General features: G+C 38.1%; 1 protein-coding gene across 5 annotated transcripts in view; it reads left to right on the top strand.

Moving 5' to 3' along the window:
* Positions 1-14,968, top strand: part of LOC129771361 (triple functional domain protein) — a 143,784-nt gene that overhangs the window by 76,844 nt on the left and 51,972 nt on the right. For all 5 annotated transcript variants that reach the window (XM_055774919.1, XM_055774920.1, XM_055774923.1 and 2 more), the window contains exon 8: positions 12,918-13,176. In XM_055774919.1, the coding sequence (XP_055630894.1) occupies positions 12,918-13,176 (259 nt within the window). The remainder of the gene's footprint in view (positions 1-12,917; positions 13,177-14,968) is intronic.

The following is a 14,968-nucleotide window of genomic DNA, read 5'->3' as shown; positions in this document are numbered from 1 at the left end:
GTTCGATACAACATTATAAGATCTTCGGGATGGGCTCCCCACCAGGTGCCGGTAATTGTACGGAGAAAGTTTATTCTTTGTTGACATTTTTTACTCAGATACCTAATATAGGCCCCCCAAGTACATTTAGAGTCGAACCAGACCCCAAGATACTTGAATGACATAGCATGAGTGATCGGTTTACCCAAAAGTTGAAGCTTTAGTTTTGCTGGTTTATGCTTCCTAGAAAAAACCACCATCTCTGTTTTCTCCGTGGAGAATTCGATCCCTAGCCCAATGGCCCAGGTTGAAAAATTGTTCAAAGTATCTTGTAAGGATTCTTGCAGGTCGGATTCGTTTGATCCTACGACAGACACCACTCCATCATCTGCAAGTTGTCTTAGGCTGCAATTTTGTGTAAGGCAATTGTCAATGTCGCTTACGTAGAAGTTGTACAAAAGGGGGCTTAAACATGAGCCCTGGGGGAGTCCCATGTAAGAGACCCGACTTACTGCCGAATCTCCGTGAGAAAAGTTCAAATGTTTCTCACAAAGCAAGTTATATAACATATTATTCAATAGAGGCGGCAGACCCCGAGAGTGTAATTTGTCTGACAAAACCTCTATTGAAACAGAATCAAAGGCCCCCTTTATGTTCACGAATACTGAAGCCATTTGTTTTTTTTTTCGGCGTAAGCCATTTGAATTTCTGAAGAAAGCAACGCAAGACAATCATTCGTTCCCTTGCCCCTGCGGAACCCATATTGTGTATGTGAGAGTAGGCCATTCGTTTCAACCCATCGATCAAGGCGAAACAAGATAATTTTCTCCAACAATTTCCGTATACAAGACAGCATTACTATTGGGCGGTACGAATTGAAGTCGGACGCGGGTTTCCTCAAAAGTAATTATTGATCGTTATATATATACGAGGGCAGTCCGATAAGTACTTAGGCTACAAAATAAAAACAAAAATTTTGGAAAAGTGGCGATTTATTTCTCAACATAGTCTCCTTTTAGCTCGATACACTTGACCCAGCGATGCTCCAACTTCTTTATTCCATCTGATAAATACGTTTTCTCGAGGTCTGCAAAGTAGACCTCCGTGGCGGCGATGACCGCCTCATTCGACTCAAATTTCTGCTCGGCGAGTGACTTTTTCAAGTTTGGAAACAAAAAAATTGCACAGGGCCAAATCTGGAGAATACGGTGGATGGGGCAGCAGTTCGTAGTGCGGACATGCCTGCTTCCACACACGGTCAAAACAAAACTACGAGTCCGCTTCGGCTAAAATTTTGACAGTAGCCGTTTACGAGAATGTACTACACGATAAGTAATCTCTCTTGCGATACTGATACCATCGGGCGATGAGGCCAAGTACTTATCGGACCGCTTATTTTTTTCCTATGCATTAGTTCAATCATTTTAATTAGAGATAGGGTTCCAGTTTAGCACATTCGGTATTGCCGACAGTCAGCACGAGTATACACGTTATATTTTCAACAGAAATTGTAGCACTAATGCAATCACAAAATTTTGTGCGGTTTCATGAAACATATCATTTAACTCGTTGATCGCTCCTGGAATATTACAGGAATACCCCAGGGAAATTGGAGCAGGGGATAATTATGTTTTTACACTCAATAAATTTCAGGGTTTTTGATGCAGGACTACGTCCAACAGGACTATATGGGGGTAAAATGAAAATCTAAGCACTGAACATGTATGCAATGTTTGCATCAATTAATAGAAAATATTTCTACGCATCTATTACAATAAATAACATTTTATTTTTCTAGATATAAACAAAATTATATAATTGTGAAATGTCAAGCATTATCCAAACGCACTATGTGCCACGTTTTCATTGCTCCAATTTGTGCTCATCAAATGGTTCCGACCAAAAGGAGCAACCAAAGTAACAGGGGAATATAACTTGAATACAAGTGAAACATTGAAAAGTAAGTCCCTCCCCTTGTGATCCTGTCGCCATTTAAATCAAATAAATTTAGCAGTTGCTTCCCGAAAACATAATTCATTTTCTAAGCAGAGCTCATACGCTAAGGCCATCGTTCCAGCATAACCACGAATATCCTTATCAACGGCAATACATTGAAAACAATGAAAAAATACATTGATCAATTTCACCCCTAAGCTATGTTTTAAAATCTGTTAAAATATTTCCAAACTAACATTTGTAGTATTTTTTCAACAAAACATTTCATAACACCTTTGCACCTTTGCACCAATACTGGTTTTTAGAATAATTGGATATAAATTAAACAGAAAATTTCGAAAGCATTTACATGTTTTTAAAAATCGTGATCAATTCGCCCCCGGGATTACGGTACTTAGTTGGAGATTTTTCTATGCCGAATAACATGCCTTGAATCTAGAATATACGTGACCTCAGTGCAGGTCGGAAGAAATTTCTTTGACAAAAAACGCCCCGGCCAGATCGGGAATCGAACCCGAACTCCCGGTTCTGATCGACCGACATTACTGCGCAACCGTAAAGTGCAGCAGAAGCTGAAGAGGAAGACCGAGAGTAAGGTAGCCTCATCGTTCCGCCAAACCGCCAACCGGCCAAACTGTGATCAAGTACATGGCTAAAACGGACATTTTTATGCAGAAGCGTCAGTCTAGACCGGCCGAGTCTGAGTAGTAGGCAATCTCCCAGAAAGAGCGGCTGAAGATAGACGTTGAACAAAAGTCCACCAACCCCCTCAAATTCCCCCAGCTGCGACCGATAGAAAATTTCTGGTCGAACCTCAAATGGAGGATCTACAAGGCCATGAAAGATCTCGTGGTCTTATCGCGAAGGCTTAATAAATGTAGCATTCAAGGAAAATTTGGGCCATTGAATTATCTTTTGTAGTTTTTTTTTCATCTCCATCCGGAATGAGTCCATTTTTAAAATACGTTATTCGATTTTTATATCACATTGAACATTACTTTAGAATGCACGCGAACATTTTTCTTTTTCTAAACACACTGCGGCAACAGACAATTGATTCGTTTGTTTGAGAGACCCTGATTCAATTCATTTTTTTTAAAGGATGGAGGTGAAGTGGAAGGTGGCACTTCCACTTTTTTATTTAGGGCTAACTATACCTTTTCAGTATCCAATCATGCATTGTGTGGTAAGCACAACCATATGCTCATTGCTCAAGGATTGTCGAACAAACTTCCAACACAAAAAATACTTTAGACAGTGGCGGGATTCGAACCCCTCAACCTTCGGCTCGGAAAACCGACGAGCCTACCACCTGCGCTTACGTTTGTATTATAAAAATTGACTTTTTTGGATGGTGATAAAAAAAAACTAAGACAGATAATTGAGTTTAATAAATTTCCCATGAAAGTTAATTATACAACAGGCTTCCGAAAGTATACATCCCTGCGCTGACAACTGTTTGACATAGCTGTCAACCAAAGCGTCATATCGTTAGTTGAATGTCTGCCATTTTACAATATGGATCGTTTTAGCATCGCACAACGTGTTAATTCTGTTAAATTATACTATAAAAATGATGAAAAACCGGCAAATGTTTTTTGAGCATTACGGACGGATTTTGGTCGTCATGGACGGCCTACAGAGCACACAATCGCTAATGTAGTGCGTAAATTCGAACAAACTGGATCCGTAGCGGATATTGTGCAACCTGTGCATCATCGTAATGTGCGTTCGGCCGAAAATATTACTGCTGTTGCTGCCAGTGTGGAGGATGACCCGAATGTTTCGATTCCACGGCGTGCTCAGCAATTGGGCTTGTCAAACACATCATTGTGGCGAATTTTGCATTTGGACTTGCACCTACATCCATATAAAGTCCAACTGGTACAAAAATTAGAGCGTGGTGACCATGGAATGCGTCGTGCATACATCGATTGGGTGAACGAATAACAGCAGCAAAATGCTGAATTTTCGCATCAAATTTTCTTCAGCGATGAGGCACATTTCAAGCTCGGTGGCTATGTGAACACCCAAAATTTCCGTATATGGTGCTCAGAAAATCCACACGTGATTGTTGAGAGGCCATTGCATCCGCCAAAAGTCACTGTTTGGTGCGCATTATGGTCTGGTGGAGTCATCGGGCCGTATTTCTTTGAAAATGAGGACGGCGAGACGGTAACTGTGAATTGTGAGCGCTATGGCCGCATGTTAACCGATTTTTTTCTACCATAATTTGAAGATATGGATACGGATGACATGTGGTTTCAGCAGGACGGCGCCACGTGCCACACAATACGACCGAACATGGCCATATTGCGAACGAAATTTGAGGGACGCATAATTTCGCGTTTTGGTGATGCCAATTGACCGTCCAGATTATGCGGTTTGAACCCGCTAGACTTTTTTTTGTGGGGTTATGCGATAGACCTGGTCTATGTCAACTCTCCGCAAACTCTTGAACATTTGAAAGACAACATTCGTGATGTTATGACCGAGATACCGCCCTATATGTGCCGAAAAGTCATCGAAAATTACCTGTTCCGGATCAAGGTGTGCGAGGAAGCCCTAGGTGGACATTTGAATGATGTTGTATTTCACACATAATGGCATAAACCAAACATTAATTTGAAATAAAAGTTTCATCGAAATTCGAATTCTAAGTGTGTTTTATTTCAATTTACATTCGGAATTTAAAGTTGGAAAACCCTATATAAGCTTACTTGCAAAAAAATCTACGCTTTTGCCAGCGGCCTTCCGGTAGTTAACCGGAACATTTGCCATGGCGGACGAAAACATGCGTGTAGGCATGTTTTTGAGTTCTTTTTTTGTTTTATTGATCAATTCTTTCGCAGTTTTCGCGACAAAATTGTTGGAGTAGATCTTACGCTTCAGGTTTGCCCAGAAATTATCGATGGGACGCAGCTGGGTGACATTGAGCGGGTTCGCCGACTTGAGTACAAGATCGATATTCACGCGCTCCATCTCCTCTAACGATCGCTTCGAGTAGTGGGTCAACGCCAGATCCGGCCAGAACAACGCGTCTTCGCCCTTATGGTATTTCTTGTTGAACGACGCAACTTCCTGCAGGCACTTCGTACTATAAATTTCCCCGTTCACGGCCAGTCTGTTAGCTACAGCAGCACTTGGGGAACTTGGTGTGTGAAATAAACTTCACTTCGGAGCTCACTTCCTCGTGGGGGAAGTGAAATACGAGGTGCCCTGCCGTTGTCATCCAGGGTGAGATAGGTCTCGTCGTCCATCACCACCGCCACGTCGCGATTCGCCGATAAAATCGACTTGCTATCTTATTCAGCCGCTGCCGCTGCGTCATTGCTTGCAGCTCCGAGACCAGTGGACGGGACATCCGCTTTCTGACATGTATGTTCCTGTTCGCAAGGTACTTTTCCACTGTTTGGCCGGTTGCACCGACCTCCCGGCCAAGCGCACGTAGCGATGTAGCCAATTTTCCCTCGATCTTCCTTTTCAGCATCCTTTGGAGCTTCTTGTTGCTCAGGGTCGCTGGCCGTCCGGAACCGGATTTGCATTCGATGATCTGATTGTTGTCCAATAGTGCCAAGATGTTGTAGATGCCGGTCCGTTTCCGACGCGGCGGGGTATCGTTCTTTGAACACGCACATTTCTGAACGGAGTAGCTTCACTGTTTTTGCCATCACTGATACAACTGTCAATTTTTTTCTGTTGATTCATGGGTTACTATGAATGATGCTGCATGGGTAGTTTCGTCAGTGCGTGTGAAGTTGAACCCATGAAAAATCAGCAATTTGTCTATTTTTTTTAATGCAAACCTTATTGCCAGATTTTACAGTCAATCAATACTTGATTTTTTTTGCTGCTGAAAAAAACGAAGGGATGTGACACATGTGAATATTGTATATTAATGAAATGAAATAAATTTTAGCTTCAAATGGATTTACAGGTTGGACTTTATAATAAACAGACTCAATTATATATGATTCGATTATATATAATTTTGGACTCGATTATATACAGATAGAAAAAAATATTTTTTGTACATTTCAAATATGGCTTATTTCAAGCAAAAATATAACCTTTCAACGTTAGATTGAATTTTTAGCGTCTATTTTATGTACAATGTGTTTTTTTCATCCCTTTTGTTTATTTTAGGCTCATTAGCATTTTAGCTGTAACAGAGCCGAATTTCAATCGTGTACATGTCACATGTTTATCATATCTATAATTAGCACATTACACAGTTGCCATGTTTTCGGCATTAGAGTATTCCCTTCTATACCATTGCATATGGTACACATTTACACAGTTGCCATATAGGTGTAAGAGTTTTCGTTCTGTTCTTCCATTATCCACTTAGACCGGACAGCTTAGACAGTTGATTGATCATTGTTGAGTTATTTATAGAACAGCAGCCCGATGTGTCTTGCAGAGCAGAGCAGTTGTATGGATGAATCGATCCTATTTCGACCGTGGATCGATCTCCATCGCTGATGATTGTTGCGTGGACGTAGTTATTCTGTAACAACACAAAGATGGTCAATGAGGGCCCTGAGTTTTGAACTCACGATCGATCGCTTACTAAGCGAACGCGCAACCAATGTGGCTACGGAGACCCCCCCTGTACAATGTGTTAAAAATCGTGATTTTTGAAGATCTTGCTTTAATTTTCACCAGGAATTGTTTATATCGATATTGCAGCGAAATTAAGATAGATAAAAGTTGGGTGTCAGAGAACAAATTGTAGAACGGTAAGAGAGCTATAATTTAATTGATAGAAATAATCAAGTTTAATGTGAATTTTTAAGATAAAATCAATAATAACAAATTAAAAATTACTAACTTTTAAGTTTTCACTTCCTATATGCTATTTAAATATACCAATTTAAATGTTCCACTACTATATCGTGTACAAAATGTTCTCGGGCCTGATTCTCAAATACACTACGAATACACTTCACGGTGGAAACGGAATGAAACGTATCCGCGATGACAACGGTACGGTGTCGACATCTGGATACGAGTTTAGTTTCCCACTAAACTAATCATTATAATATCAAATTATCTTCAGATAAAATTTTTGTATGAGATTATTCTATCACATGAAGAAAAAATTTTCCACTCACATTGAATATAGAGATGGGCAAAACGGTTCATTTCAGTGAGCCGTGCCCTCAATGGAAAGAGCCGGCTCATTTGAGCGGCTCGACGGCTCTTTTCAAGAAATGGTTTATTCGGATATGTAAGGAATGGAAGACGTAAAAAATAAGGTTTAAAACAATAATCAGTGCAGAGAAAAGTGAAAATATTACTTTACTGAAGGTTTTCTCAGATATATTTCCATCACATCTTCTTTATTTTTTTATTTATAAACATTATCTTTTCAATGTTATCTGATGAAAGTCTACTAGATCTTTCACTGCAAACTTGTCTTGCTTTCGGAAAAACTCTCTCACATGGTACTGAAGTCGCCGGAATACACAATATTTTCAAAAAGGAAAGATAGAGCCGGGGAGAGATAGATTTCCTTTCATTCCACCAAAACGAAGGGCCGCTTAGTCTCAGCAAATGTGGTTCTGCTAAATGTTTATCTACAATAGATGTTGCAGCAGCTTTTGGGTCATGTGAGGATCGAAGATTGTCAACCAATGCATCAAACTGCTCCCGTACAGATGACAGCGCTTCATCACCAACGATTTGTGGTAGTTCCGTAGGTGTGTATTCTATGGATGTCATTTTTAGCATCCTTATCAACGACTGGTGTGCATAGTTGTACTTTCTGTTATCCCCAAAACCTTGCTGCTAGAAGCGAGGATCTAGCAGTATTTGTTAGGCTTCTAATTCGTCTGACTCAAGACTTGTAGATCGCCTCACCAGCTCCGAAATCAATTCATACAGAGCTTTTTTATAATCACTAGAACTGATTTCACTTGATCCATATAATGTTGATCATGTCGAATTATCAGTCGGAAGAATATAGCAGTTTTCGATAACGACACAGTTTTCTCCCCGCAACGCAAACGTTTTTAAAATATTTCGAATGAAATGTTTTCATGATTAACTATATTATATTGGTCAAATCATTTCATTCGATACCCATATGCGAGTTGGATTTATCATAAATAACTGTGATTTACTAGTCAAGCCCGTTCATCAGATACCCATATGATGGGGTTTTCAGTAGAAATGTAGTCTGCCATTTCGTAACGAACGCCTTTTTGGATTTACATTTTTCATGAATAACTGTGTTCTACTAGTCAAGTCCTTTCATTTGATACCCGTATTGATGGGGTTTTAACAAAATTAGTAGTCTGTCATTTTATAACGGCCGCCATCTTGGATTTACATTTTACATAAATAAATGTGTTCTAGTAGTCAAGTCCTTTCGTTAGATACCCATATTGAGGGAGTTTCGAAAAAAAATACATATTTCCCCATTTTGGGGTGGCGGCCATTTTGGATTTACATTTTTCATAGATAACTATGATCTATTAGTCAAGCCCTTTCATTTGATATCCATATTGATGGGGTTTTGACGAAATTAGTTGTCTGCCATTTTGTAACGACCGCCATCTTGGATTTCCATGTTGCATAAATAACTCTGTCCTATTAGTCAAGTCCTTTCATTAGATACCCATATTGAAGGGGGTTTTGAGAAAAAATACTTCTTTGAAAAGAATATTTCTTCCGCACTGCCGCAAGCCTCTGTTCGTCAGAACTAGCGTACGATTCACGGTTCTTTATCAATAAGCCGGCTCTTAAAAGAAACACGGTTCTTTTATGAACCGCAGTTCTTTTTTGAACCGTGGTTCTCAAATGAACCGCGGTTAAAAAAGAGCCACGGCTTATAAAAGAACCGTGGGTCTTTTTTGAACCGTGGTTCATTCAAGAGCCGTATATATAAGAGCCGTTCATTTGAGAGCCGCGGCTCATTTTTAAAGAACCGTGGATCGTACGCTCTTTCTGACGTACCGGCTCAAATGAGCGGCTCGTGAGCGCTCGCCCATCTCTAATTGAATACCAGTTTGATACGAAGAAGTTAATTTTCATTAATGATTTTTTATTTGAAAAGTGCTCATTCTGCCTAAAAACCCATTATTATCTTCGACACTTCACTAACTCGTACAACGTAGTTCAATGGCATGCCTTTTTTTCGTTTCCACCGTGAAGTGTATTCGAGAATTAGGCCCCTAATCTTTCAAATGAAACCAACAGAATCATCTTCCGTAGCGTACTTTTTAATGTGGAGCCAGTTTGAGGCAACAGAGTCCGAAACAGAAAAAATGTTCTATAACTGTTGAAATTCAAAAATATGCGTAGAAGGATTTTTTTTCATCAAATATAATTGATTATCACCTCCTGAGAAATTTTCATGTGGGAAAGGTGTTTTCTGACTTTAAGGGGAAGAATAAAAAAAAATTTTCACTCGATTATATACAGGATTCGATTATATACAGTGAAAATAAATCCGAGACTGTATATAATCGAGTCCGCCCTATATTGGATAATTGATATCAATAATGACCTTGATACTTGAATTGGATTATTGGCCAAGTTCATCCCGAGTTTCTGTGTTATATAATCTACTTTCGGAATACATGCTTTTAACTTCCTGATGTCCTCGATTTTCTTTATGTTGATCGGAACATTTTCATCTGGTTATGCAGGATTGGCAGGGAGACTCAATTGACCTGGTTTCGATTTCAGAAGCCTAAAAGCACTGCTGTTGGCGTCACGTATGTGATTTTTTCCACCACCATGTCCTTGACGTCTTCCGAGTGAAAAACTGATTGAACTGCGAAAACTTGAAGTGAATTTTTCATCCTTTGGAGTTTTCCGGCCACTGCTATCCAACGAAATAGTTGTTTTCTCGTAGTTTTCTCGTAGTTTTCTCGATGGTGGTATAGTGGGATACTTTTACGGGAAACGACGGCATGTGTTGTCCAACAAGGTCAATTACAGTTCCCAGTTTGGGGTTTCCGGGAGATGATTTGTCTCTCAAATCGTTTGAGTAATGTCGGAACATTTTACCCATAACGATGGGTGAATGGTTTACCTAATCCATCCGAGATGGATTTGATGACGTTTGATATCGTTCAAGTTTTGCAAGTATCAGTCTTGTTCGCTTGTATTTTCAACCAAGCAAACCTATCTGCAGGTGCAATCCGCTACTACTTCTGGAACATCCTTTCCCTTTCTATTTTTGTATACCGTCCCATTGACTCTTGCCCTTTTTAGGACTTCCGCTTTGTATTCTGCTGTACGCCGAACACCACGCTTACATTCCGTGGTCATGCCTGGTACCCAATCCGAATCAGAAGACATTCCGATTGATTTGAGTAGTGCATGCTTCTTACGGCTCGGATGTAAACAATGAAAGAAATTGAATATCTATCGCAGCATTGCCCGTGGTGATAATTAGAAACATAGACTTATCTGCCCATGATTGCATAGGAGACGTAATCGACAACACCATTAGTGTTGGGAAAACGCATTCTTGTTGTTTTTTGGCCTACAAGCATAACCATGCAAATTTCCGATGCAGTGATCTGTCCAGTTGAACAATATTATCGGAAAAAAAGAGGGCCTAGGTGATTTTGCGGATATTTTTCCCTTTTGGAAAACGCTTGCGTCTATTTATGCGGACAATCAATCGTTTCAACGAACATTTGTCCGCATAGCTAGACGTAATCACCAGGTTGCTCTGTTTGTAAAGTTAGTATTTACAAGTCCGATTATATTCGAAACGTCTCCGTCGGTAGTTTCAGTTGTTATCGGATAAAATCAAAAGGGTTTGGAAGAAATTTAGTGAAATGGCTGGAAAAGGTGCTCTGGATTTGTTGCGAATCTATGATAGTACTTTTTCCCTGAATACTCTGGAATATGATAAGAACAGTAGATTCGTGTTTTTTCAATTAATTGGATTTGTAAAGGCAATCTGCAATGTTGGTGATTTATGCTACATGATTTACCGATATCACGATGAATCGCATAAAGATGGTGGAGTGACTTAAACCAACGGTATGAGTAAATGCTGAGTATGTGGAACAATTCGATGTCGAATCCAAGGAGTTATAATACTAAGAACCAATACTATTTTAATTTTACTACTGATCTAATTGTTTCATTATCTACTTGAAGATTCAAATGCAGAAATTTAGGTAATTTTAACATTAAAAAACACAATTGCTTCTCTGTGTTCATCGCAGTACAGTGTACAGAAAATAGTAATTATATGGGCAGCGTTTCAATGGTTTCTTATATTCAACTATTAAGAAACACTAAGTGATAAGACACTGTCGTGACAGACATATTTGGACTCTACAAAGAATGTGATTCAAATGTAGATTTAGCTTATAGCACATAATACTGACAATTGTTGATTTTCGAACGATGTATGAAAGCTGTATGGAACTACGTCTGTTATGCGAACAAACAGTGATTTTTCAGAAATGTTTTTTCAAAATTACTCAAATGTTTTCGAACAAAAAATGTGTGTTTGCATGTAGAGCAAACGTATTACGATGTATAGAATGCGAAACAGCGAAAAAGTCGATTTTGTTCATTTTGTCGTTTACGTCTCCTATACAAACATGGGCTGGGACGTTATGGGGTTTCTCAAACACAAGATTCGTGTTTTTAGGAAGTAGAACTAACTTTTTCTGAAATTTTGATAGTTGATTTAGGTACCCTCGAGGATTCGGAAACAAAAAAAAAGGAAATTTCGATAAAAGTGGCGTTTATGAGGTTTCTCAAACAATCGATTCAATTTTACACTCGTTTCTCCCACACCATTATCGATCTTTGACAACGCATAAAAACTACAATGAGTCCATGCGATTTAACCATTCACAAACCGTTTCTACTTGGCGGTATGAAAACCGAGACTTCCACCGAGATTTCATCGAGACTCCTACACCCGTTAAAAGCTTACTCAAAAATTGAATTTAATGATAAACATTTTTATATCTCAAACGATCCTCCCTTCGATATTTCTAAATATATTTTTATTAGGAAACCCTTTTAATTCAACGTATTTTGACGTATAGTGGAATTGTGTCGGACTCTTTGAAATGAAGATTTGATTTTTTCAAAATTTAGCGGTGTCGGACCCGTATCACTATATGTCAAAATTGTGTGTCAGAAATGAATTACAAGAGTTTCCTAATAAAAAATAGACTTTGAAAATAGAAAAAAAATTCAATTTCTGAGTAAGATTTTTTACGGTGTATTCAAATGTTATCTTCCTTGAATATTTCAATAATGATCTAACAACTTTTTTTAACCTATTTATTTATTTATTAGGCTCATTAGCATTTTAGCTGTAACAGAACCGGGCTTTAATCGTGTACATGTACATATGTTTATGTTTCTATAAATTGTAAATTACACTGTAGTAGTAGCCATTTAGGCGTTAGGTTTTCTGTTCCATTAGATTATGGTAAATTACACAGTAATAGCCATTAAGACGTAAGGGTATTCTTTCTGTTCTTTCATTGTTCAGCAGACCGGACAGTGGAGACAGTTAATATTGATCATTGTTGGGTTATTTATAGAACAGCAGCCCGATGTTTTTTGCAGAGCAGAGCAGTTGTATGGATGAATCGATCTTTGTTCCACCGTGGTTTGATCTCCATCGCTGATGATGGTTGCAACAACTTTGATCCAACAACTTTGCCGTACATCATATTTTAATCGGTCGTCTGGATTTTGAAACATGATTTAAAAAAAAGAATAATAATTATGTATTCGTCTTTCCTAAAAATCAGTTGTAATCCAAATTGGTCATATGATAGTGAAAATTGTGATATTACCCAAAATTGTGTTTCAAAAAAATTAAAGAGGGTCGCATCAAGATTTTGCTCTATTATTTTCATCATGCAATCCAGGAGCTGCGCTACGCGTAGTACATTTTAGTTTGTTTTACATTCTAATCTGATCATCGGCAAAGCATCTTATGCAACTCTCTCAATTAATTTCTTCCCCTTTAGGGCGGCTTAACGGAAGTGACATGGGTGATAGCGGACTACGTCGCGACGCAAGGCACCTTGGAGCTGACAGTCTCCAAAGGTGCCCAGGTGGAGATCGTGGATATGAACTGCGCTGGAGCGCCCGATTTCTGTCTGGTGCGTTTGCCAATCAACTCGACAGATAGTCAAGAGGGTCTGGTTCCGATATCAGTGCTCAAACCGTTGCCGTCTTCTCACAGTAAATTGAACAACAAACAGCGTGACGCTGATGCGCTTGGAGGTAAGTGAAATCTTATCAGTTTTTGAGTATACACAATTGGAACCAAATTCATAGTGTTATATAATCAAGACTGTTTGGGCTAGTCGTTCGATTCGTACTGACGATGAAAGATCTGCTAACTCAAATGCCGGAAAGAAAATGCATATGAGAACAAAAAGTATTGAAATCAATGTATGAAATATTTTTTAGTGTTTCACTAATTACAGTGTTACTAGCTGACCCGGCAAACTTCGTCCGGCCAAAATTTTTTTTTTGTTATCAATACCTTCATTCATGTTTTCATGTCCAAGACCTGTTCGATGATTGATCTTCTAACTGACCTTTTACAATTTACTCCTCCTTAAAAGAGAGGAAGGGGAAACCACCATAAAAACGTTCGTGCCCCCTAAAACCTCCACATGTCAAATGGTTCACATGGTTCCTTTTGTTTTATTAGTTCTCGAGTTATGCAGAAATTTGTGTTTCATTTGTATGGAAGCTCCCCTTAGAGTGGGGGGAGAGTCTCGAATCATCATAAGAGCCTTCCCCGGCCTCAAAAACATACAAATTTGCACGCCGGTCGGTTATTTTGAAATCCATAAGAATCGGAACAGAAATCCATTTAGAAATCCAATTTTATACAGCCATTCCATGCCAAACCGATATAGTGGTTCTCAGATTTCCATGAAAAGTGGTAGTTTTGTTCTTTATTGCAAAATATTAGACCCGTTTTTTTATTCTTTCGTTGGGGTGACCATTTAAATTTTTGGGTGGTCCGACAAATGAATTAATTTTATCACTTTTTCCCAAAAATGACTTTTTTCAAAAATTCATAACTTTTGAACCATTTAACCGATTTAGATGATCAATATATCGAATTGAAACCAATCAGCTAGTCTTTTATGAAAAAAAATTTGAACTTGCAATTGAGCTTGCAAAATGGGTTTTATTTCGTAATTATTGATTGTAGTCGATTTTAATTTTTTTTTTTATTTATTATTATAGCTTTGGGCAGGAGGGCGCTATATTTTTTTATATTTTTTCTTGAATATTTTTTACATAACAAACATACATAACATTTTGACATATAGTGATTATATCTTGATATCAGAGATGCTATTATTTTCGGTTTTGAGATATGATTTTTCAAATTTAACCGGTGGTCTGAAAAATTATATTTCCCCTTTTATCCCAAAATGAACTTTTTCAAAAATTCATAACATTTGAACCACTTAACCGATTTAGATGATCGACATATTAAATTGAAGACAATGCGTTAACTTTCTTTGAAAAAATAACACATATGCGTATTGTACGTGTGTCTAGTCTAGTCACATAGGAATATTGAACGAAGGCTTAACACATGTTAAATTTGCAAAATAATAACTTAAGAACGAAAAATAATACCTCTCTGATTTTCTAAAATATTATGTTAAAAAAACCTCAGCTTTCTAGAAAAAATACAAAAAAATAAAGCGCCCTCTACCTTTAACCAAGAAAATATAAAAAAAAACTAACTCAATCAATAGGTACAAAAACTAAAATCCAATTTTTTCGCAAACTTAATATTTTTTCAAAGAAAACTAACTCATAAGCTTCAATTTGATTCGTCGATCATCTGAATCGGTGCATTAGTTTAAAAGCTATGAATTTTTGTGGTGGAAAAAAGGGAAAAAAATTGAAAAATTTAACTTTGAAAAATCGAGATATGTTATGTAAAAAATCCTAAGCTTTCAAGAAAAAATGTAAAAAAATATAGCGCCCTCTAGTTCAAAGCCATGAAAACAACAAAATACTAATATAATCGTGCCCG

The sequence above is a fragment of the Toxorhynchites rutilus genome, chromosome 2, assembly GCF_029784135.1.
Source record: "Toxorhynchites rutilus septentrionalis strain SRP chromosome 2, ASM2978413v1, whole genome shotgun sequence".
NCBI lineage: Eukaryota > Metazoa > Arthropoda > Insecta > Diptera > Culicidae > Toxorhynchites > Toxorhynchites rutilus.
This window is presented reverse-complemented; position numbering and strand designations above follow the sequence as displayed.